This window comes from Cheilinus undulatus, linkage group 20 (assembly GCF_018320785.1).
Source record: "Cheilinus undulatus linkage group 20, ASM1832078v1, whole genome shotgun sequence".
Taxonomy (NCBI): domain Eukaryota; kingdom Metazoa; phylum Chordata; class Actinopteri; order Labriformes; family Labridae; genus Cheilinus; species Cheilinus undulatus.
The window spans coordinates 7,185,533-7,210,162 of NC_054884.1; the positions used below are offsets into that span (position 1 = coordinate 7,185,533).

The window sequence follows — 24,630 nt, forward strand, 5'->3', positions numbered from 1 at the left end:
CAGGCCTGGGAATATCACTCAGCCTAAACTCAAGCACAATGTGGTTCACAAAAGGTCCTGACTGTATTTAACAAAAGTTTTATCAACATCTAATCCCTATTGTGATTGAGAATAGTGTTAAATCTGCAGGGACAAGAGAGTCAATCATCTTTAATGTATTTCTTCTACAGTAACATGAATGGATTCACAGAGAGTCGCTCAGCTCATAGAAGATTTGTTGGCTTCAAAGTCCGCTGAATCACAAGGTCTCTCTTTCCTGTTGCTCCCACTTTTTCTGCTGACCTTAGCAGGTGCCCTGGTTTCACTCACAGACACATACAGTTCTTGGTTTCCCCTCTCTGTCACATATGCAGAGGTTTCATCCTCGTAGTTAGAGTCTAAAACAGAGTCATGGCCGGTGCCAGGGTCCATGCTGCTTTACCAGATCCTCCTCTGCAGAGCGAAGATGAGAACAAGGAGGAGGAGAAGGCGTTTGGAAATATCTTTGCAGAGTTAGAATCTGTGGATCTGCCTCTGGGAACCACTTTAAGGTAAATTCATGGAGTGTGCAGGTTGACAGGAGGGTTGGTGAAACGTCATCTGCTGCTTACGACTGACAGTGAATGTATTTCTTCCAAAGTGAGTCATATAAAATGCTGATTCATTCCAAAGGGGTTGGTCATGAGCATGCTCAGTGTAATTCTTTTATAATCTCAGTGTTTAAAAACATATATGTAGTGTATGAAAATATTTCTCTTTTTTCAATAAAATAAGTAGGGTTTATGCAGTTAAAAGGAGACAAATTCTTTAAAAAAATGATTTCTATTTGATGTTCATGATCAGGGTTAATGTTTATTGAGAAAACCCATGCAAAAGTGAGAAAAATACTAATGTATAGTATTTTAGAGCATCTTAGAATTAATTATATCTGCGAATTAAGAGTTGCTAATGTGCAATTACAGTAGCTACTTTTTTAACACCTCAAATGTCAGATAAAGTGCATTGCTTTAACTCTATGTGAGAACAAATGTGAAATTAAATTCCATAAAGTTGAAGATTTTAACTTAATCCTTGTCTGAAGTTCCTGCAAGGAGCTTTTTCTCTGCTGATTCTGGTGCAGCATGGACAAAACCAATAAGACATTTCTTTTATTGTGTACAAAGATATAAAACACAGCTGTTTTGGTGGGTTGTCAGCCATCTGACACCTACCCCACTGCAGTGGTTTGAGGAATTAAGTTTAAGAACACAGAAATACTTAGTCTTGTTCTAGATGTTCTCATTTGCTTTCTAAGGTCCTACAGAGGTACCAATTTGAATTTCAGTCCATTTCACAGGCAGCTAAAATCTCCTCGCAGGAGCTTTAACCTCCAGAGAACTCAGTTTTGTTAGGAATGCATTTTAGTTTCTCCCACTAATTCAGGAGGATAGCAGGATAGGACCTAATAAGTTCAAAGGTCAGCCTTTTCTTAGTACAGGAATTCATTTTGACCATAAATGATGTCAAATATCAACACAAATTCCCTAAAATTTAAATTAACTACCTTAGATTTATGTGAAAACTTTGTAAACATATTTTTAACCTTTCAATAAAAGTACCCCAAAATTTCTTTAAGTAATCCTCAAATGTTTTGGTGAAACCTCATCATAAAGCCTAAATATTATTTTTTTTTTAAGTTACCAAAAATTCTATGTAAATTCCTAAAAATTACAAAAAAAAAAAAAAAACTCAAAGCAAATTCCACAAAAAAGTACAAATATATTCCCCAAGATTCCAAAAAAAATGACATAAATTCCCCCAAACTTCCAAACAAATTCACTGAAATATTGATAAAATTCAATGAATTTCATAGGACACCCTCTTTGGATTCCCAATCAAATTCCCAAAATAGAAAAATTAAATTTATATGAGAATATGCAAAAATTCTAAGCAAATTTTCCCCAAAAAATACAAATAAAATTTTCCAAATTTACACAAAAATGAATGAAGATTTCCAAACAAACTCCATCTCAAGTCCCCATGAAAATATTCAAAAAATTTAATTGCAAAACCCTTCCAGTGCAACTCTACAAAAAATATACAGAAATATTGCAAAATTTCCCTGAAAATACTTGAACATTTTTAAGATATAGCCATGAAAATTCCTGAAATGTCATTGAAAATTCTCCAGCATTTCATGCGAATTACTTAAACTTTAATGAACATCCAGACAATTATCTCACAAATTCTAAAAGTAGAAATTAGTGTGATGTTGTAGGGTGGCCAGCATGCAGTGTTCTCATACAAGCATGCAGCGACTTAGGAAACATGGAGGTAATGTACAGTGTGGCTCAGCAGTATTATTAGCTGACTCTCATCTGGTCAGGGTTTTATCCTCAACTCTTGCAGCCACATTTGCACTTGATCTTGACCAAAACACTTAACCCCAGAGTGCTTCCACTGCTGCATCAGCAGGGTGCAGACATATATATATGATACTAGTTAATACTGATGGCCACTTCACATGGCGGCTTCCACCTTCAGCGTGAATGACCATGTGGGACCTGCTGTGTCAAGAGCTTTGAGCAGTCAGACAAGTATAGAAAAGCCTCATGATTCTAAGTCCATTTATTATGAATACTGACATATAGACTCAGCCTATCTAATAATCTGCAGCAGCAGAGTTTTATACTGTTATTGCGTTATTAAATTGATATAAATGCTAAATACTCAGCAAGAGAAACAAGATCTTGTAATTTTGTCAATAAGAATACATTTTATGATCCTAACTTTGTTGGTGGTTACAGAATAATACAGCATACTTTTAATTATCATTTAAGAAAGGTTGTACTTTTTTGGTTGTACTTTTTTTTTTTCTTTTTTTTTTTGAAACTTTTATCTCAAAGGTCTGTGTGTATTTATTAACCATACAACCAAATATTTCTACGAAATCGCCTATAGGATACACATGCAAACAGCAAAGCAAAGTAAGAGTAAGCCTAAAAGAAGGCAAGGAAAAAATTTAAAACAAAATAAAATAAATATCAAATTAAAAAGTGGAAGGGTTCACATAAAGACAAGTTCAGAAGTCAGAAAAGAAAGAAAATGAGGTCCAGGATTCAAAACAACAAATATTTAGACAAGTCAACTCTTATTTATCGCGCACTGCTGTTGGATTTGATATTTTCAGCACCAAAAAATAAATTTTAAAGCCACTTGTGAACCAGTCAATAGAGTGCTTACTTGTTTTTACTCCATGTTCTACAGTGAATATATTTACTCACGAGTTTGAAAAAGAAACGTATGAAAAATATAGAAAAGGTTAAGTTTCACCTTGTCTTCGTACCACGGTCTGTTTACTCTAAGGTGGAAACAAAGCTGTTGATACTGAGTGAACTGCAGCTCTAGTGCGCCCCCTGCCGGTCAGACCCTCCTGACCTGAGCTCTGCTGTAGCTGCAGTCACAGCCATAACACACACATAACAATCATGGCGGAGAATGAAACCCTGGAGTGTATAACGGAGCACGAACGGATTTTACAGGAAATAGAGAGCACTGACACGGCTTGTGTCGGCCCCACTCTTCGGTAAGAAAATACGCTTTATTGTAAAGCATGTATGAATTTAAATACCCGTGTTTTTGTGTGCATTTCGTCCGTTATCGGACCTTTTGTTCACAACCTAGCTTAGCTACCCTAGCCACCGGTAGGCTAACATTAGCAGCATCATCCAGCAGGCTTTATAGTGCTGAAATGAAGCATGAGCCTAGCTGTGTGGCTAGCTAACAGGCCAACATTGACCACTGTTACAGCTAGTTGAATGTAGCTTTAGCTCCACAGGGCTGCTGTGTGTTTTCCTGGCTCTGTGTGATGATGGAGTTGGCTGATGACCTGTCAAATCTAACCTAAACATCATCTGTGGGTGTGGCTGAGAGACCCCACATCTTATCAGTATACAGCTGATGCTAACTGACGATGCTAACGGCTTCTGCTAGCTGTCCAGCGAATGAAATGTGAAATTAGCCCAGATGACATTCCGTTAAAGCTCGGTTTGATGCGTCATTCTGACCCCCCGGGGTTTCCCTGTGGTTGACAAAGAGCTGTAGTGAAATAGGAAGTTCAGTTGCTTAAGCTGACCTTCTCTAGTACAGTGTACTGGTAATGTTTAATAGCTTCTTCTCAAGGCCACCAGATGGACAGCAGGATGACAAGCTACAGTAGTTATTGTGTACCTAGCTTCTGTTGACTGCCTCCACTTTACAGACACACCTGTCCTGTAGACATGCCTGCAGGCGGTGGTTGTTTAACAGCATACCTGGGGAAAGCAGTGAAAATCTGCCCTGAAGGGAACATTAGTTTACTCTGTAAGCCTGTTTCAGCTTCCCTTTTTTTCTCTGATCATTTTTTCACTTACGTTTCACAACAAAACTACTGTGGCAGACACTGTAAAACAATGACCAAGGGGGGCAACACAAGCCACAAAGAATAAGCCTCACAAAACAAACAAATAATATTAGAAATGGGTGTAGCAATGTAGCTGGAAACTGCAGGACATAGTCACAGTAAAACACTTAGATATCAATTAGATTGCTCATAAGTGTGTAGCTATCTTGTGTTAATGGATTGTAATGCTACCATGAAACTACAGTGTGCTGTCGGCCTAGGGCCAGGCAATATGCAACTAAAATCAGGACTTGATATCGTTTAGTTGAATTGGTATTAATGTGATAAATATGTTTTTGAATGTTAAGAAAGAACAAAGACAAAGTAACTTTATGTTAAACCCATTTGGGCCTACTATCTAACATCACACAGGCTCATTGATTTACAGTAGGGTGGAATGTTTGGGAGAAATTATCTAATTGCGATATTTTTTTTTCTATTATTGCATTTGGAATTTATTATGCAATTATTGTGAAGTTCCTCATCTAAAGTTGTGGTTTTTTTCAACAAACATAAGCCATAAATGATTCTATAACTAACACAATACTGGTAGATTGATAAAGGGCTGAATGATTCTGAAAAAAATATCTAGTAGCGATTATTTCAACTCATTGCAAAATTGATATGAGTTGGTGTATTGTCAGGAATGATCATTTTTTGTCATTTTCATTTTGATTTAGAAAAACATGCAAAAAAGAAAAGAAGGATTTTTGTAAACTATTCTAAAAAATTGGCATGAATGTTTGCATGATGTGTAAACATCTCAGCTGCAAGAAAAAGGTTGCAGGTTAATCTAAATTTCAGTTAACCCTTTTGTGCCTTTTTTGCTCTCATATCTAGAAAACTTGAATTAGTGACAACTATTGTTGCTGGTGGGCACACCTTATCTTTACCACTATAATAGTAAAATATGAATAATCCTAATAATCTTCATTAGGAAACAATTTTTTAGCCCGGCATATGTGGGAAAGGTCTTTTTTTTTCATTGCATAGATGGCTGGGAGCCTGTTATTTGTAGTTGTGAGGTCTTTTTTTCTAGGCCAACAAACTTGAAAAGAATCAATCTGTTTTTATTTGAAATTTGGGGGGTTACAATTTTTTAAATCTCTAAGAAAATATGTTACTTCAAGTTGATAAGAAATATATAATTTTAGTGTATTAAATCAGGCATTTCTAGTCTCAGTCAACATTGTCATCTAAAGGAGTCTGTTTCATGTGTGTGTTTTCTCAGATTGTAGCACTATTGTAATGATTAAGATTGTTGCAGAGGGGTCATCTATAAGCAGGATTTCAATAATGTCTACCAAGATACATCTGAATAAATATTAATGAGCAGGAGGTTAACTAGTGGTACTCGGTGATCAGCATATTGGCTGATCATCTAAATTCATCGGCGGGTGATTGTGATTGGTGGTTAGCTGCAAAAACCAGGCCAGGGCATTTTTATTAGCAGGCTTATGAAAATAAATATGCACATAAATGAAAGTAGTTGATCTCTTATGTCCAGCATAACCTTTTCAAGAACAGGTTTGGTTTGGAAGGTAAGAAGTGAATTACCTTTAGAGTAACAGAAACCCAGAGTTCACTCTGAAGTTACATCGCTAAGTAGAAGTCCTGCTTTTTCACACAGGCCCTTTTAGTGTGTATCCAACAGAGCTTCAGGTTTTAATCCAAGGACAGAGGTAGCATATCCAAGTCTCTTCTAACAGGGATTGGGGATTGAGGACATTGCTGAAACAAAGATATGATGTTTGCATACAAAACACAAAACCAGGATACACTCAAATAAAACCTGATCATAACTAGGACGCGTGAGTGTGTAAATGAACTCATTAATATAGTTAGCCTTCAATCTCCACTGCCAGTAATATATTTACTGACACACCTAGAGCCTGTTTGACAAAGTCACCTCAGCTTTCTTTAACTATTCATACCTCAGGTTCAAGTGAATTTACAACCCCTGACTCAGTAAAGTTAAAAAAAAATGTGCAAGCAGAAACGTAAATGTCGTGATTTTCCAATCATAAAATGTGTTTAATATTAAAAATAGTACCAAGACAACATGTCAAATGCACTGGTTTTGAAAATTCTGTGCCCTTTTTGAAACTGCTCCAGCAACTTGCTTCAAAAAAAGTTGGAACGGCGTTGTGTTTACTGCTCTGTAGCATCATTTTTAACAACACTACAGGTGTGTTTAGGGCGTCTCTACTCACTGAGTCGAGCTCTTCTGGAAGCCATGCGACTCAGTAAGCAGAGACACCGTCTTGAGAATTCTGGAGGTCCAATATTCGCGCATCAAGCTAATGTCTGCCCTATATTCTGGGATATTCTTGAGATCTTTGCCCCCCCCCCCCCCCCCCCCCGGGGGGTCCCGGACCCCAGGTTGGGAACCAAGGCGATAGAGCATAACATCTCTGCTGCAAAAAGTGAATAAAGCTGGTATTTTGAAATGTATTTCATGGTCAAACTAGAATGGCTGTCTGAGGCGGCAGAACCACGCCTAAGCAGCGTCACCGAGGAACTGACGCTCCCATTGATTACTATGGTGTTAAAAATTTCAAAGTCCAAGAAAAAACGAACGGGTGCGCGGATCATCACCAAAATCTAATCGATTCTTCCCTGTCACTATCCCAACAGTCCCTGAAAGTTTGGTGAAGATCTGACTTTCCGTTCTGGAGTAATCTTGTAAACAAACAAACAAACAAAAATCGAAAGATACGGAACCCTTTGCATAACCCCCTGCCGACTTCATAGGCGTGGGTAATAAACATTACACCTGTGTTTTGAAAATTGCAGTCGGCCATATTGTGGTTTATTTAAGTTTTGATTAATTGCCCAGCCCTAGTACTGAGCCACAGTAAGAGAGCCACAGAAGCAGACCAATGAGTTGTGATGTCAGCATGAGACATCAAACATGAGGTCTGCAGATTTCCTCCAGTATAAAAATGTAAACTTAGCCATGATGATATCACTCATTAAGTCATAAAAATCTGAAAAAAATAAAGAATAAAAATATTAGAAAAAAAGGAACATGGGAAAAGAAATTAATTTGTGTTTTCATTTCATATTTTCAATTTCACATAGCACAATTATGATTTCAGTCTATTATTTCGACTTCTATTTCATATTTTAACCTTTTAAATTTATTGTTTAAACTTTTTATCTCATATTTTGACCATTTTCAATTTGTTATTTTGACTTTTTGTTTCATATTTTGAATTTGTCAATGTATTATTTTCACTTTTTACCTTATATTTTGAGCTTTTCAATCTATAATTGTCATTTATCTAATAATTTCGGCTTTTTCAATTTAAAATTTTGACTCAACAATTCATATTTTGACCATTTTCAATTTATTATTTTGACTTTTTATCTAATCGTTTGACCTTTTTCAACTTATTATTTCGACTTTTATCTCACATTTTGACCTTGTAGGTGCACCATTTTAGATTTCAAATCATATTTTTGTCTTAAAAACATAATTATGACTTTCTTTTTTATATACATGTGCCTTTTAAAAGCATTATTTTAACATCTATTTTGTTTTTTTACCTTTTGAACTAATAAGTTTGACGTTTTCATCTCAGATTATGAGCCTTTTAACTGATCATTTTGACTTCTTAAATCTCAAAATCATTCATTATTGGTACTAGTTTCTTTCCCCCACAATTTATGACTGGTGAAAATAAGGGTTAACAGTTTGGTTAAATGTGGACCCTGTTCAGCCCTCTGGTTAGACCTTAATTCAGAATCCGGCCCCTTCTGTGATTGAGTTTGACACCCCTGTTCTAGCCCAGAGACAGGCATCCAAAATCAATGAAGGCATATAATTCCCAAAAATAAGGACATTTCTGTTTTAACTTAAGATATTTGACCTTTGAGGTATTTTTAATTTAATAAAGGATTTGATTTTTTTGCAAATCATTGCATTCTGGTATTTTTATATTTTAAGCAACATCCACATTTATTTTGGATAGAGGGCTGCAAGGATGTTGTGATGTTTTGATGGCTATTGTAATGTTGTATTTCCTCTTCTCCACCATCATTTCAGTTGATTCAAACCACAGACTAAACTGGACTTTCACATTTACAGACAAGGACAGGATGGCACCTCTCCATCATTGTTCTCCCTCTTTCCCAGCACAGTGATGAAGCTAGACACAAGGCAACAAACAGGAGCTGATGTCTGTTTGATATAAAACCTAGAGCCTGATGTTGCAGCAGCTGATATGGGGATGTTTTCCTGTTTTTTCCCCCAAAGTCTTGCTCATGGACATTTCTCTGGCATCCATGTAGAATTGATGATTATGCACGATTATCATGCTGCATGAAAAATGTGCTCACCTATCAGAGTTACATGTAACAGTAGAATAAAACATCACTGGGTCCTTATCTCACTAAAGATTTGAATCAAGATTTAATGGCAGAAAACATGTATTTCACTCCATAATACTAAATATTACTATCAATCCCCATTTCACATGTTTCTGATTGTTTGGGTGGTGTCAGTCACTGATGATCGGTTCATTTCATCTCCACCCAGAGGACTCTTGTCTGGCTGAGCCTCCAGCCCTGCAAGGAAACAGGAAGATAGTGACCTGTTTGTGTCAGTGGTACCACCTGGTTTCAATTATTAATAACAGGAAAGAGGAACCTCACGCGGTGCCATAGAGGCTGATCTTTACTTAGCTGACTGGACTCTGCATGCCCCGTTTGTTCATTACAAGCCAAGTACATGATGTCAGAGTCCTCCAAACATTAGCCAGAGCCTGTTTTCAACTTAAATGATTGGTCAGATTGGTTGGTTAAATGTTTTTAGTTACTGCTGGGAGTTTGAGGTTTTGTTACTGTTTAAAAAAACTTAATGGCGTGTCTTGTATGTTCCATGGATCAAATCAAATTTTTTTTAGTTTAATCAATGGGCAGCTTTTCTGCTCTTATCTGTGTATAAAATGAAACCTTTCTTCTTTCTTTATAGCCCATGCATATGTGTATTACTTCCCTGTTTAGTAGTTTGTTTTACAGACATGGCCACTTAAATGTTGTGTGCCGTTTTATGCCAGATGTATAAACTTCCACATGCTCGTCAGCAATGGAGCAGACTTTAAACTCGTCTGCAAATGCTGTGGCAGTGAGGGTGAGCACTTGTTTGTGTGAAGCAGCGTCTAATTTGTTAAACAAAAGTGTCCCCAGCAGTTTGCAGTCACAGATCTCTACAGAGATACTGTAGATCTAGAAGGCCGGGTTGTTGGCCATTTGAATATTGTTTTGCAGATTTTGGTTTATTAGAAAGAGGGGAAACTTGGGCAATTGGGATTTTTATGGAAATCAGCGTCAGTTATGATTGAAGAGATGTTATAGGAAGCTGCCAGTCATTGTTGACCACTGCTTTATATGCCTCCATGTGCCATGCATTCTTCCATTCAGATCTCTGTAAATCATTCTCCTGTAAACATTGAAAATATAAAATAATAATAATAGTAGTAACTTTATTTGTATAGCAATTTTAAAAACATGGGTTTACAAAGTGCTTTGACATGTGAAGAGGCAAACAGATGAACAAAGCAACAAACCCAAACAAAGGGAACAAGAAGACAGAACATGACATACAAAAAACATCAGAACAATCCAAACACTTAAAGAAACAAATCAAAAATATGGACTAAATAATTATTCATCAACATCAAAATACATCAAAACCTAGACGTCATGTGATGCCATGCAAACTAAGACATCGTGGACATCAGTCGGAGTGTAGGCATGAAACCATACTACACAACTAAGACATCATGGACATCAATCAGAGTGTAGGCATGAAACCATACTACACAACTAAGACATCATGGACATCAATCAGAGTGTAGACATGAACCATACTACACAACTAAGACAACATGGACATCAATCAGAGTGTAGGCATGAAACCATACTACACAACTAAGACATCATGGACATCAATCAGAGTGTAGGCATGAAACCATACTACACAACTAAGACAACATGGACATCAATCAGAGTGTAGGCATGAAACCATACTACACAACTAAGACATCATGGACATCAATCAGAGTGTAGGCATGAAACCATACTACACAACTAAGACATCATGGACATCAATCAGAGTGTAGGCATGAAACCATACTACACAACTAAGACATCATGGACATCAATCAGAGTGTAGACATGAACCATACTACACAACTAAGACATCATGGACATCAATCAGAGTGTAGGCATGAACCATACTACACAACTAAGACAACATGGACATCAATCAGAGTGTAGGCATGAACCATACTACACAACTAAGACAACATGGACATCAATCAGAGTGTAGGCATGAACCATACTACACAACTAAGACAACATGGACATCAATCAGAGTGTAGGCATGAAACCATACTACACAACTAAGACATCATGGACATCAATCAGAGTGTAGGCATGAACCATACTACACAACTAAGACAACATGGACATCAATCAGAGTGTAGGCATGAAACCATACTACACAACTAAGACATCATGGACATCATCAGGATGCAGGCAAGACACAGACATCAAGTACCATAAAAACAGCAGGAACCCAGGCAGTGCAGGAACCCAGCTACATAGGCTGAGACTGAGAGGACCAAAATTAAAAACGTGAGAAATTCAAAGAGAAGTAAAAACCAAATGGGAGGTAAATGAGAAAAGGCAGTAAAATGTAAATAAAGAGGGCAAAAACAGAGAGTAAGGGAAAGAAAAACAAGCACTATAAAAACCTTTAAAGAATAACTTAAATTGTAACTTAGGACTTCATAATTTGTCATGATTGTTTCATACTGTGCCCAGTATGGTTGTCAAAGTATAGATACTTTAATACTTTGCCACGTGCTTAAACTAATACAATATCTGTTGTTTTTACGAATGCTGGATGCTATGTGCATGATATTGGCATATTAGAGTTGTTCCGATTCTGATACCAGTATTGGAAATACATCCGATACTGCTTAAAATTCAGGTATTGGTGTTGCTGAATACACGTGATTATTCACCAATCCGATACCATTTTGTTTAACTTTAGATTTTGCTTTGTTTAACCATGCTAAATGTTAGTTCTATAAACCGGCAATCAATTCTTTTTTGCTACCAGAAAACACTGAATGCACGAACTACCGTGTTTAGAGCAGTGAAGAAGAACCAAAGGTCCCACTGCAGCATCAAAGAATGGTGGCTGCGTGACATTTTTTCTCTGAATGTGATCGTTAAAATGACTGCTAGACCGGCACTGTCGTACACAACAAGAAGTGACACAGTTTATCAAAAGTCAAATAACTTTTGAGTCATAAATCGTTGCCTCTTAAGGTGGCCTTACACCTAATGACTTTTCCTCTGATTTCAAAGTTGCAGACAAAATTCAAAAGTCAGAGTAAATTCATGGGAGTCTTGCTAAAGTCGCAGCTCACTCCCGTTGTCTCAGTTGTTAGGTATAAGGTGGTCAGACTTAATTATAGCCGTTTTTAGGAAATCTTTGTTTAGTCTCGGCGTTATGATAATATCAAACACGTTTGATATTGTGGTAAGTTTGAAGTCTGGTTGTATGCATATTGTGTTACTCAGTGATGCAACCATGAATGTGAAACATGAAAACATGAATGTGAGCGTAGATCATTCTAGAGATCACTCAAGAGATTAAAAAGCTTCTCTGTTCAGAGCTGCGGTCAGATCTCTGCACCTGTGTGTTTGTGTGCCTTGTTAGTCAACTCATTCCAGGCTGACATGACAGGTACGGTAAACCGCCACTGGGATTTTCAAAGTAAAAGCCCAATTGGTTTGTTTTTGTGGTGAGACGACTCGTTTTCATTCGGTACTTTTATCCTGAAAGGTTTCTGGGGTAGTTTCTCAGCTGTTGCAGTAACATGCAAAGTTGCTTTGGTGTTAAACTTTCCTATTTTTTAACTCGATGTTAATGATTTAAAAACATCAGATTATCAGAGATATCAACTTAAATGCGAACTTCTTCTACATCTTGTTCTCTGCTCAAAAAATGTTGTTGTGAATTTCCACCAGATGCATGATGGGAAACAGTCTTAAAAGGAATCATATTCTGGTCTTGTAGTTAGTGACCTACAGTCTGCAAAATCTGTGTCTGAGACTAAAAACTCAACGGATTGCCGACAAATTGTCTTTAGATATGAGAGGGTCTCAGATGTCAGTCTTTTTAGAGTCTTTTAAGAGTTTTAGCAAAGTCCTCTGGTGTAAGGCTGGCATTACTTGTTTTTCCTTCTGAAGCTTGTGCTTTCCCATTGACCTATTGATGCCTTTGAATCCCTTGCAGCAGCATTTTCAGTGAGCCAAGAACTTGTGTGACTTTTTAGGACTTAATGATTAAATCCACACCAATAAAGCTGATATTGAACTAGGGCTGAACCATTTGCAAAAATAACCTAATTGCGATTTTTTTTCCAACTATTGCTGTTGCGATTTAATATGTGATTATTTTTAGGTTCTTCATCTTATATATTTTTCAATAAATACAAGCAAGAAATCATTCTTAATTATAATGTACACAATATTAGATATTATTTAGTCAGGGAAATGATTTAAAACAAATATCTAATCGTGATTAGTTTGGCACTATTGCAAATTTGATATAAATTGCTATATTGAAGGGGATAATTGTTTTAGTGTCAATGGCATTTTAAATGTGAAATAATATACATTTGGTAGAGCAGAAATTGTTATTCTAAAAAATGTGAATTTTTGCATTATGTGTATAAAATCTCTGCTGCAAAACAGTACTGAAGAAATATTGCAACTTTTGCGATTTGTAAATTGCAGCAGGCCATATTGTGATTTTATCTAATTTGGGATTAATTGCCCAGCCGTATACTGAACAACTTTTTATCCATTTTAATCCAGATATGATCTATTATTATCGTTAGCTTTACCCATTATGAAGATCTGTCACCCAGTGGCAGGCTTTTCCATAATCACACCATGCTGCCTGAATAGAGCATAATGGAGAGAGAGAGAGAGAGCGCCATCCTGTGATGCAGCCCCCTGTATTATTGTTATTTTAATATTTAGCTGTAAAACTCAATAATCAGCAGAAAAACAACTTTAGGGTCCCAGAGATGCTGTACATTATGATTCTACTTGTTCAGTCATGTTCTGAGTCAAATGTAGGTCTAAAAGTATTTGCTAGTCTGCAGAGTCAGTCCAGAAAGTTCATACTGGTATTGGATCAGTACTTGGTATTAGTCATTACCAATCATCTTGGTATTGGAATCGGTATTGGGAAGGAATAAATGATACTGGAACATCTCTAGTAGTGGTTCAACAAGTGACCATGTTAAATGGAGGCCGCACATCGAATACGTCCCTGGTTAATAACAGATAATATCAAAAACTTTGTCCCTCTTTTGTTTAGTTTTTCATTAAATTCATATCTTCTAAGCATATTTTATACAGAAAATGGTTAGTGTTTTAACAGTGTTTAAACTAAGACAGCCACTGACACTTTCATTGCTACACGGCTAAACATTTCTGTGGTTTCAAATCTGTACTTAACAAATAGCCAATATTCAGATTTATCTTACAGACATTCTTTTTTTATCACAGTTTCCTGCTGAACCATACCTTTTCCTAATGCACAAGCCAACAATAAATATTATTAAAGAAGTGGCATTTTACAAACATAAAGGTTAATGTCAAATCCCCTTGGTTGAGCACTAAAGTTTAGTGACTACCTTGAGACTGTGCTGACTGTTGGAATCCGAACTGCTGCCTCTGTGCTGATATGTGTGAAACCATTTCTATAATCAGATAATATGTTATTGTTTCAGTAATCTCAGAGTAAGTAAAAACATGGGTACCATTGAACTCAGCTGCCTTCATAAGGCTTTTATGTTTTTTTCTGCCACGTTAACCAAATTCTGTGCTGATACTGTGACAGGCACATGTAAATAAGCTGGCCCAAATCTCTGTGCACCTGTGTTTTAGTGGATTGCCACGAGTGTTTATCAGCAGTGACCCCATGCTGATCAATATCTCCTGACAAATGCTGTTTATGCCTCTGCAAAGAGGAATTACTTTTGCATTCTAACAGAGAAACCCGCTTCAATTTTTGTCAGTTGATTAACGGCAGGCAAATTTAGACAGATCGTTATGCAATAAGGACATGGATAAACCATCACATCTTTATCTTAACATCTCTTCTCCAGTCTGTCTCTTTTGGATATGGGTGGTTTAACGCTTTGAAAACTGCTGGCTGAAAATACAGGAAATTATTTTTTTTCATTGAAGAATTAAATTAAATTAAATTATTAATTAATTACATTAAATTAATGGCAGCCACTGGTGTCGTGAGATCATGTTCACTGCGCCTCATTTGTAGGTTTAATTTTGTGTTTCTGCCCTTTTTGACAGCATTTATCAGCAGTACTTTGTATAACAACTCTCAAATAAATCACCCACCTCTTGAAATGTCTCATTTCAGTGTTTCCCATACATTCATTTATTTGTGGCGGACCACCACAAATAAATTAGGCCCACCACAAATAGATTTTGGTGTCTGCAGCGTTGAGCAGTCATTCAACTTTGAAAAGGAAGAGGTCTAACTCATGTCGTATTTGTTAAAATACGCCATAAGATGACTCCGAGATAACGGCAGCAGTAACACAACATGTCACTAACAACATGAGCCCAGTGTTGTTGAAAAGCCAGGATTTAAAAAATCTCATAAAGACACTTAACCCAGAATACAAGATTTGCCTGGGTGCAAACATTTTGCTGAAAACTCCCTGCCAGAGTTGTACATGTCTGAGAGAAGACGGCCCAGCAGCAGACAAATATGATCCACTTCTCCACAACTACAGAGCCTTATCTCAGCCTAACAGTTCAAAACACCGACAACGAGAAGTTAAAATGTTCCTGCCTCCAAACAAGCTTTTCCCCCTATGATCACACAGGAGAGTTTATTGAATAAGGTCTAAAGACGCTCTCATGTTATGAACTTGTCAGAAACATATCCAGCGTTCATCAGCACAGATTGTCCCTGCAGTTAGGGTTAGGGCAGTGTAGTAGGGTATACCCTGGAGCCCACCTTAAGTCCTAGGTTTAAGGTTGGGTGTTTAATCTAGAGCCCTGAAGGGGGATTAGGTTTAGGCATAAGTCACTAAGCGGTTAGAGTTAGGGCAAGGTAGTTGGGTAGGGCATACCTTGGAGCCCACACTAAGTCCTATGGTTAGGGTTATTACATAATTCGGCGTTATTACATAATGTGGCGCTACACGTCTCTCTCACAGCAGTGAGCCCCCGCTCATCCGGAAAACTCTCCTCCGCACGTGCGTTTTTGTATCAGCAGAGAAAAGAGAAGCATTGGAGAGTGAAGGAAGTAAACAGAACAGCGAGGTGAGTTAGCCGTGAGTTAGCAGCGTCCAGAGATGGACAATGAGAAACAGTACCGGATCAGACATCTGGCAGTGGTTCAGCTTTAAAAAGGAACAGACTTTGTAAATATTTTTTCCCTTTCTGCATACACTTTTATTAAAAATCCAATAAAACGGTCTATTTTAATCACCTAACTGGTGTCATTTAGGGCTGAATTAAATTTTATACAGCTACTTGGAGGAAATTTCAAAATTTATACTACGATATATATCGTGTAAGGGGATATAGCAAATATATATCGTAGTATAAATTTTAGGCCATATTGCCCAGCCTTTTAGCATAGTAACTGTTTAATTTCAAGTAACTTGTTTTTATGATTGTGAGAAGCTACATTTGTTAATAGGTAGCGCTATGCATTTTCTACAGCCTCAGGATACGATATGTATCACGATACAGGGGCCATGATGTAAATCGTATCACCGTACTAGAGGTGTCCCGATCCGATATTGATATCGGATATCGCTCCAATATCAGCAAAAAAACGACTATCGGATTATATCTGATTAGATCTAAAATCTCCGATTTAAGCACTCCGATACAAGCAGTCCATTCCAAACTCCGCTCCAGCACTTCTATCCAGCAGCACCACAGGATCCAGCATGCAGAGCCCACGTGATCACAACAACAGCATGCTTGAGTGCTAACCAGTGCTAACTGCTAACACAGTAGCAAGAAGTAGGAGTGATGTCGGCCGTGTCGCAGTATTTTTCGTTGAAGTCAGATAAAGACGTTGCAGCTGAGTGCAAAACTTGCCATGCACAAGTTCCCCATGGTGGCAAAGAACCGGGGAAGTTTAATATGACCAACCTCATCCGGCATTTGAAGAAGCGTCACAAAAAACAGCATGAGGATTTTCACAAGACCATGAAGAAATAACAAGGCTCTAGCTCCTGCAAATAACCGACACTGTCCGAAACATTTGGGTATTAAACTCCCAGGGGACGGCAAAAAGGCATTAGCTATAACAGAAAAGATCGATGACGAGCCCCTGTCAGTGGTGAGTAATGTCGGGTGTAAACACTTGATTGAACCTCGAGCCTATTTTTAACCAATGGGTTACATAAATTTTGACCTTAAACGTAAGCATATTCTACAGTTGAATAAAATACATCAAAAATAAATTAGACAAGCCTGAAAATGACCTCAATAAATCCAATAAAAAACAAATCATACTTTTAAAGTGCAAAATAACGAATGAAGTTCACCTCAGTTATTTTTTACTGCCATTATATGGTGGGAACAACTGAGGGCAGGGAAAAAAAAAAAACACAATATAGTCTATTGTCCAACTGCTCAAAGTTGAGTCCACAGCTCCAATTTCAAAATACACATCTCACTCTAATAACAAGAGCAGAAAACAAATAATAATCAGTCAGTTAACTAAATTCCTAACAAAACCCTTCCTACTCCTCCATCTCCACTTTCTGCAGTCTGAGCATGACGGGAGATTCTTTTTTAAGAAGATTAGCATTTCGGCTTTTTACACCCTGTCCCCACACATTCATGCTCACAGAAAGAAACACAGTATAGGCAGGCTTGTCTAAATTATATTTGATTTATTCTATTGTAGAATATGCTGATGTTTAAGGTCAAAATTTATGTAACCCATTGGTTAATAATAAATGGGTCAGTTTTTCTCGTACCTACTGTTGCTGACTTGTTCTCTGAGTAATATCACTTGATCAAGCCTTTTCTAACATTCCATACTACAAAATAAATAATAAAAGTATGTATTATTCGCGCTGATATCGGTATTGGCCGATACTCAAGGCTGAAATATTGGTATCGTATCGGAAGTGAAAAAATCTGATCAGGACATCCCGATACTGTACACTTTGATTTTGGATAATAGAGAGGATACGATGTTTCACATGTCCTACACTGTGTTTTATTGTAGAGGATAACAGAAAAGCTATAGTTTTGTGGCTCTTACACTTCTCCTCAGAGAAGGTCCTCAGAGATCCAATTAAAACAGTAATAATAGTAAACAGTAAATAATTATTGTATTGATATATGCAGTTTTATTAATATTTAACTTTTTACGCTTAAACTATCCCTCCCTGTCTTCTCTTCTACTGTTGTTTTTCATATTTTTCCATATAATTTTCTGGTTTCCTTTGCTATGTGTCCACTAGAATTTGTTGGAATGAGTTTTTACTTCTGTTTCTGGTAGTATAGACAAGTGAGGATTAAACTACCACTGCCTGAAGCAGCGTCTTTAATCCTTCATTATCAGCACCACTGTTAAGCTCATGTCTTCACAAATAAATCACAAAGTGCTGCTCATGATCTCCTTATCCTGTTTAAAAGCTGAGGGAAATTTTGACTTAAAAGCTTCATTCACTGCTGTTAAGGACGACACAGATTACCCTGGTGAGCCTAGCTGTTGCTGCTAACTGCTAGTTAGCCTGGTGTTTTGTCAGTGAAGATTGGTGTTTTTATCCTGTTTTTAGACAGACTGCATGATTCAAATCCAACTCCAGACTTTTAAAGAAACCAGAAATAATCCAGTATCTTTGCCTTTAGTCTTGCTGTCAGCAGATAAGAACTATAGTCCATGGTACTTGGTGTGAGCATCACCTGTAGCTTGTTTTGGTTAAATTAGATGTGCGCTCCATTGTGCAGTTTTACAACTGCTGCCATCTACTGGCTTTTTTTTAACTAAGACTAGCCAAAGATGGACCTGAGATGACTAAAACTGACAAAAAACTAAGTTTAGTTTTTGTCAAGATGACTAAAACTAGACTAAAATGTAATGTAGTTTTCATCGGACATAAAAATCCCTGATATTTCTCCACTGTGGGTAAATCTGTCAAAATACAATGCATCTGTATCTCTTTTGCCTCTTAGCAGTAGAAAGCAGGGACCCCAGGTTTGGCAGGGTGCATAGAACACACTACCATGACTTGGTACCAGATTTAGGTAAGAGAATAATTTCTTGGACTAAAAGTAAAGACTAAAATGTGAGGACTTTTTGTGGACTAAAGCTAGACTAAAACCAAAAACAGGAGAAATGACTAAAATGTGACTAAAAAATGTTATCAAAACAAGACATGTTATCAAAAGACTAGAATTAAAAATAGCTGTTAAAATTAAGACTGAAATGCTGTAACTGTAGTACGAACATACATTCCCCACGATGCAGTCTAGTTTTCATCATGGAAAAAACAGGCTGTGGACGAATGCTGTTACGGTTTGCATATCAGCAAGGTGCACGTGACGATATTGTTGCCCAATTTTTTCAGCACAAGAACAGATAAAGTGAAGTCTTTTTATTTTTTCATCCTCATTGCTTAAACTTTAAAAGGACTTAAGTTTTAGGTCTTGACAACAGTTATATATCAACATGGTATCAGCTAAAATGAATTTGTAGATATTTTGAATTGGATATCATCAAAAATTCTATGTCTGTCTATAAAAGAAATACTTTTATGTGTCACTGACCAGGCTAAAGAAAACACTGTTCAACAACTTAAAGGCTTTGCACGCATACAGTAAACAGTAGTAGAGCACCCTGGCTTTAAGTTCATTTTGAAGTGCTCACGCCTTTTTACGGTGTCTCACCCCGAACATACAGTCTGTGGTTTTTCGCTGCTGTACACAAGTGGCGACTGAGCATAAATTGTCTGCTGCAATTAAATAATCCTTATCAAGCTGTAAGCTTTGCGTGACTAAGCAGTGCATGTAAATTTACTACCTGTTGAATTAATAACAGACTTCCTGTGACACTTAAAGCTATTCCACGATGACAGCACACTTCATCACCTCAGGGAGATCTTCATCAACCACTAATTTCATTTATATGTAAAAACCAGGAGATGTTCATTTCTGTGTTGCTTTTTCCCTGATGAAACCAAATACAAGGAACCGTGACCCTAAAACTGAGGCTGTACCTGAACTGTGGTCTCTGTGGGCTTTAACATCACATCAGTGACTGGTTATGTGTGCTTTCAGGAAGCTGTCAGGATGGCAGGGGATGTTCAGAATACCCCCCTGGAACCAAGGTGCTGTCCTTTGACTGAGATAAACTCAATAATCATGTACTGTACCTGCATAGGACAGCAGATAAGAATTTCTCTCCGTTGACACTAGATGGAGCTGTTACCATGCTGGAAATAAATGGCTGCTGTTGCTGAGGTGTTTTAGCAGGCTCGAAGAGTTAGTCAGTCGGTGAACCTTATTAATCAGAAAACTTGCTGCAGACATGCATTATTACTAACACTGCAATTATACCTCCTGAGTGTTTCTCACATTGAATTCCTGCAACCCATTTCACTCACTGTGAGTTAACCTTCAATGAAACCATTACTGTGTGTACAAAATGAGAAAACACACAAATAGTTGAATCCCATTACAACATAGAATCTGCTCTCTAGTTCAGACCAAGAGCTCTAATGGAGTTTAAACCACTTGCATGTAATTTTTTTAACCTTTAATGAATATATGACAACTTTGATGACTCTGAGGTCGGAGCATTTAACAGCATAGAAACTAAAGAGTGAAGGCAGAAGTCATGCATGCATGGTACTTCTTATTTGGTTCCTCTTCCTCTCGACACCACCAGATGGCGCATATTACACACAATATGGGAGAAATCAACTGCACATATGCATTCACTGGAACCAGTGAGGATCACTTTATCTCCTATATTTACCTGCTACCTAAGGCTAGTGCAGACAATGTGACTTACAGTTTAGATTTTTTGTTTTTATCAACTACAGGGAGTCTTTTTGACCTTTTATCTTGTGTGCTGTTAGCTTTTAGACAAATAGCTAAGCTGAAGAAATCTATAAGAAATAGTACAACTAGATATAGACTGCAGTAGAAATATCCCCCCTTTCCTTTTCCTGGTTAAGACCCATTCTGTTTATTTAAGGAATAATTAACACTTCCATTGCACTGAAAAATGAATTTAGTGGAAGTCAAGTCCCTCAAGTGTTACTTTGGAAATGTGTCAGAATTTGAAATTGTCTCTTTTCATTTTAACCAAGTGAAAGCATTCAAAGAGTTATAACATCCATAGACTCTCAGATTTTTAAGCCCTGATGATTGTCAATAAAAAACCTGATGATGGATACCCGTAAGGCATTTCACCCCCTTAATTTGCATTGTAGCAAGGAGTCTTTGCATAGATTGAGCTGCCTGGTACTACACTGTCGTATTGTCAACAGTCTTTTCTTTCACTGGATACCCAATACATGTTAAAAAGATTATACTTACTGTAAAATCTGGGATACAAGACACCCAATGTGTAAAATACTTTATCCAGAAAGTATACTGATTCAACCACTATATTTGATGCTGACCATTATTTTTTTTTCAGGGCTATACTGATTCCAATTGTTTGAAGTTATGAGATTAATCAACAAAAATAGAACCTGTATACATTTAAATTATAAAATGAGCCATTAGTAAGTTTCAGTCCTTTGAATTTCACATTAAAAGAGGTGACAGAATGTAAACATAAGACAAATCAAGCTAGGCTACTACATTGCTAATTATTAGCTCAAAATACAGCAGCAACAAAGGGTTTTTTTTATCAGGGAAAATTTTCACCTATTCCAGTTCATGTTTGTATTAACTACATAACAAGTGCTCAGATTTTCTACTCCAGTAAAAGTTTCAGTACCACACTGTTAAGATGCTGATACAAATAAAAAAAATCTTTATTTAACAAAAGTAAAAACGACGGGTTTACTGATGCTAGTTTTTTCAGAGCAGATACTGATTATTCATGAGACTGATAGGTGATATTTGGAACAGATGTTCATTTACTATGACAAGCAAAATGTTCTTAATGTGGCAAAAGTGAAATTGCATGATGACGTGTTGTTGACATAGTTTGTGTTATTGTCCATGGTTTGAATTGCCAGCATGGTCGTCCACAGAGTAAAATCAAAGAGGGCCTTTTTCACAATGACCCTAAGTTTAGAAACAGGATTATAATGTGGATGTCTTGAGTCAGTCTTGCACACATCTCTAGCAAATCTTTTAAATGCTGAAATTACAATTTAAGGCTGAAATTTCACAGCAACACACTGAAAAGCTAACCTGACACGCCAGATGGATTTGTTTCACACACCCATCTGGTAAACCCTCCATAGACAGCCATTGGGAAACGGCAGAGTCTTTGAAAAAAACTTGGAGGATGATTGGATGAATGTTCTGTCCGTCACATCTTTACGGGCCAATAAGAGCAACAAAACACGTGACGTCGCAGCCCCAAACCAAGGTGCGCCGCTACCAACGAGTAAACTCCATAGAGAACTGCATAACGCAAACCATGGTGACTGTTGAAAAGAAAACAACTCAGTGCTGTTTTTGTTCTTCTTTTAACGAAGAAATGTGTCAAGTTCTGATAAAACTGGCACTTTAGCAGCATCCACGTTAATCTCTTTTGCCACAATTGCGTTGGCCTCTTGTTGCTGCTTGCTTATGTCTCGACTCTGCCATGCCCGAAAGTTCTTGCCCTCGTTGCTGATTGGTCCTGTCACTTTTTTGTTTGTTTATTGCAGTGATGTAGTGATGTGGAATCAGTTGGTCACCCTGGCCTCATCACTTGTACAGTCATGTTGACTTTTATTTCTTTTGTAGAGCTGTTATTCATTTGACAAGGCAAAGATTTTTATTTGATTTTTCTGTCAGACTATTTTAAAGGCTTAAATGTGAATCTTCAAAATGGGAATTAATAGTTTATTTTTATTTAAAAGGGTTATGTCATACTCTGCCATATTGAAAGTACAGGACTATGTGTTGACTCCATAACCCATGAACCAACACAGCCATAACATTTTCATAAATGCTGAGTTAGCTTCAAGTTTGTTTAGGGTTGCCAAGATATTGAATGTATACTTTTATATGACACTAGTAAAACTCAGAAGACATTGGAATACTTTTGGAGACCACAGCAACAAAAATAAAAGTCGTAGCTTTCCAATTTTGGGTAATGTCTTGTTTTCAATTTAAAAAAAATGCAGACAATCTGATAAATGCTGTCAAAAATGTTTTGGCAGCTTTGCTGCACCAAAATGGTCCAGATGTTTTGTGCAATTACAGAAATTACTCTCTCTGTCCTTTGAAGCAGCTTTTGGTTAAAAAATGGCTGAAAGGCTGAGGTTTTCATAGCTTAGGTTCTTTTTGATCATTATAATAAATGGGGACTGTTTTAAACCTCACTGTGCTGAACAACACTAAAGTATCGGAAATATTGAGAACCTGAAGTCTGTTTGTATAGATGTGCTTCGAAACCTCCAACAGGCAGCAACACAAGGTCAAATGCCAAGTGATGTTAGCAAATCATTTTAATTTTAACATTTTTTCTTTCATCTCCTCCCTCTTTCCTACCCACCTCTCTCTCCTGCTCCCTCTACTTTTGTCTGTCTCAGGTCTATTTACGATGACCAGCCCAATGCCCACAAACGTTTCATGGAAAAGTTGGACGCCAGGATAAGGAATCATGACCGTGAGATTGAGAAGATGTGCAACTTCCATCATCAAGGCTTTGTGGACGCCATCACAGAGCTCCTCAAAGTCCGTGCTGATGCAGAAAAATTGATGGTATGAAATATTCAGAGTGTCCGCAGGGTCTTAAAAAGTTTAAAAGTTGATAAATCAATGCTACCAAATATAGGCTTGTAAAAACTCCAAAGAAGTCTTCAATGCAAGACTATGAAGCCTTAAATTTTGTAGCTTTTTTTGAAATTTGCATCCTCTCCACATGAGGTTATGAATTAGTTATCCTGCATTTGTTTTTATATTTTGTTTTAATCACACCTGAGATTCTTTTGGGACTCCGCCAGATCTGAGGCTGCTTAGTGCATTTGTGATCCATCCCAATGAGTTGTCAGTGCATACTCAAAGCTTTGCTGTGTCTCTAGCAAGTGTAAGTGATGTGTAATTGATGGGTAAATGCAAGTTTTTTGCAAAGTAATTGGAGAAAATGAAGATGGAGCCACAGCTACTGTACCTGGAAACACACTGCAGGATTTTAGAAAAATGAAAGCAGCTTTATGGTGAAACATGTGCAGAGTTTAATACAAGGAAATCTTTACAAACATTTGTGGTATGGCAAAAGGCAGCATCTAGCTAATTTGTGATGAGACCTGGGATCAGTTTTAGTGTACAGAAATCTCCAGAAGTTAACTTTTCAAGCCCAGAAAACTTTCATACTTTCCCCACGAAGCAACAGACTTTCTACATGTGTGCTAGCACAGCCTCCCTTAAAGCTGTCTTTCCTCTTTCTGTCTCTACTAAAAAAATAAAATAAACAAGTGACATGTTTGGAAAATAAAACTAGCATGATTGGAGAGATGTCTAAAGAAATCAATTCTCTGTTTAATTTGCACTTGGGAAATACTTGCGACAAACTAAGATTTTCAGAGTGGGGCTAATAATTTTGTCCTCTTCTGTTTGTAAAATAAAAAAAACAACAACAAAAAAACAGTGCTGCTGCACTAAAGGAGAGCAAGAATGCAGAAATGCATTGTTTAAAATTATATTCAATATTTAATTGATAAATTCTGCCACCTCACAAACTATCCATACTTCTCATTAATTTTAAAGATGATAACTTCTCTAGAAAAATGAATTAAAAGTTCTGACATCCATTGTGCCTTAAAAAGACTTTTTTATTTGGCTAAATCAAAGTCATATTAACTTATTGATTTGATTTAATGGGGTACATGGTGTTGAAATACGCTTGTGTATGGATGAGAATCTATTTTATTATGTTGTTTCATTGTAATATCAGCTGTTAAACAGACTAAAGTTAAAAACCATCATTTTCTAAGGTAGTG

The 24,630-nt window shown here is 37.0% G+C and overlaps 1 protein-coding gene across 4 annotated transcripts in view; it reads left to right on the top strand.

Annotated features, from left to right (window-relative positions):
- The first annotated feature begins 365 nt into the window (after positions 1-365).
- exoc6 (exocyst complex component 6) overlaps positions 366-24,630 on the top strand; it is a 68,239-nt gene continuing 43,974 nt past the window's right edge. For 2 of the 4 annotated variants that reach the window (XM_041815382.1, XM_041815383.1), the window contains exons 1-2: positions 366-530; positions 23,221-23,392. In XM_041815382.1, the coding sequence (XP_041671316.1) occupies positions 391-530; positions 23,221-23,392 (312 nt within the window). In that variant the 5' untranslated portion in view covers positions 366-390. Of the gene's footprint in view, positions 531-3,436; positions 3,545-23,220; positions 23,393-24,630 lie in introns of those variants that run through there. The other 2 variants (XM_041815385.1, XM_041815386.1) reach the window with 1 other exon arrangement.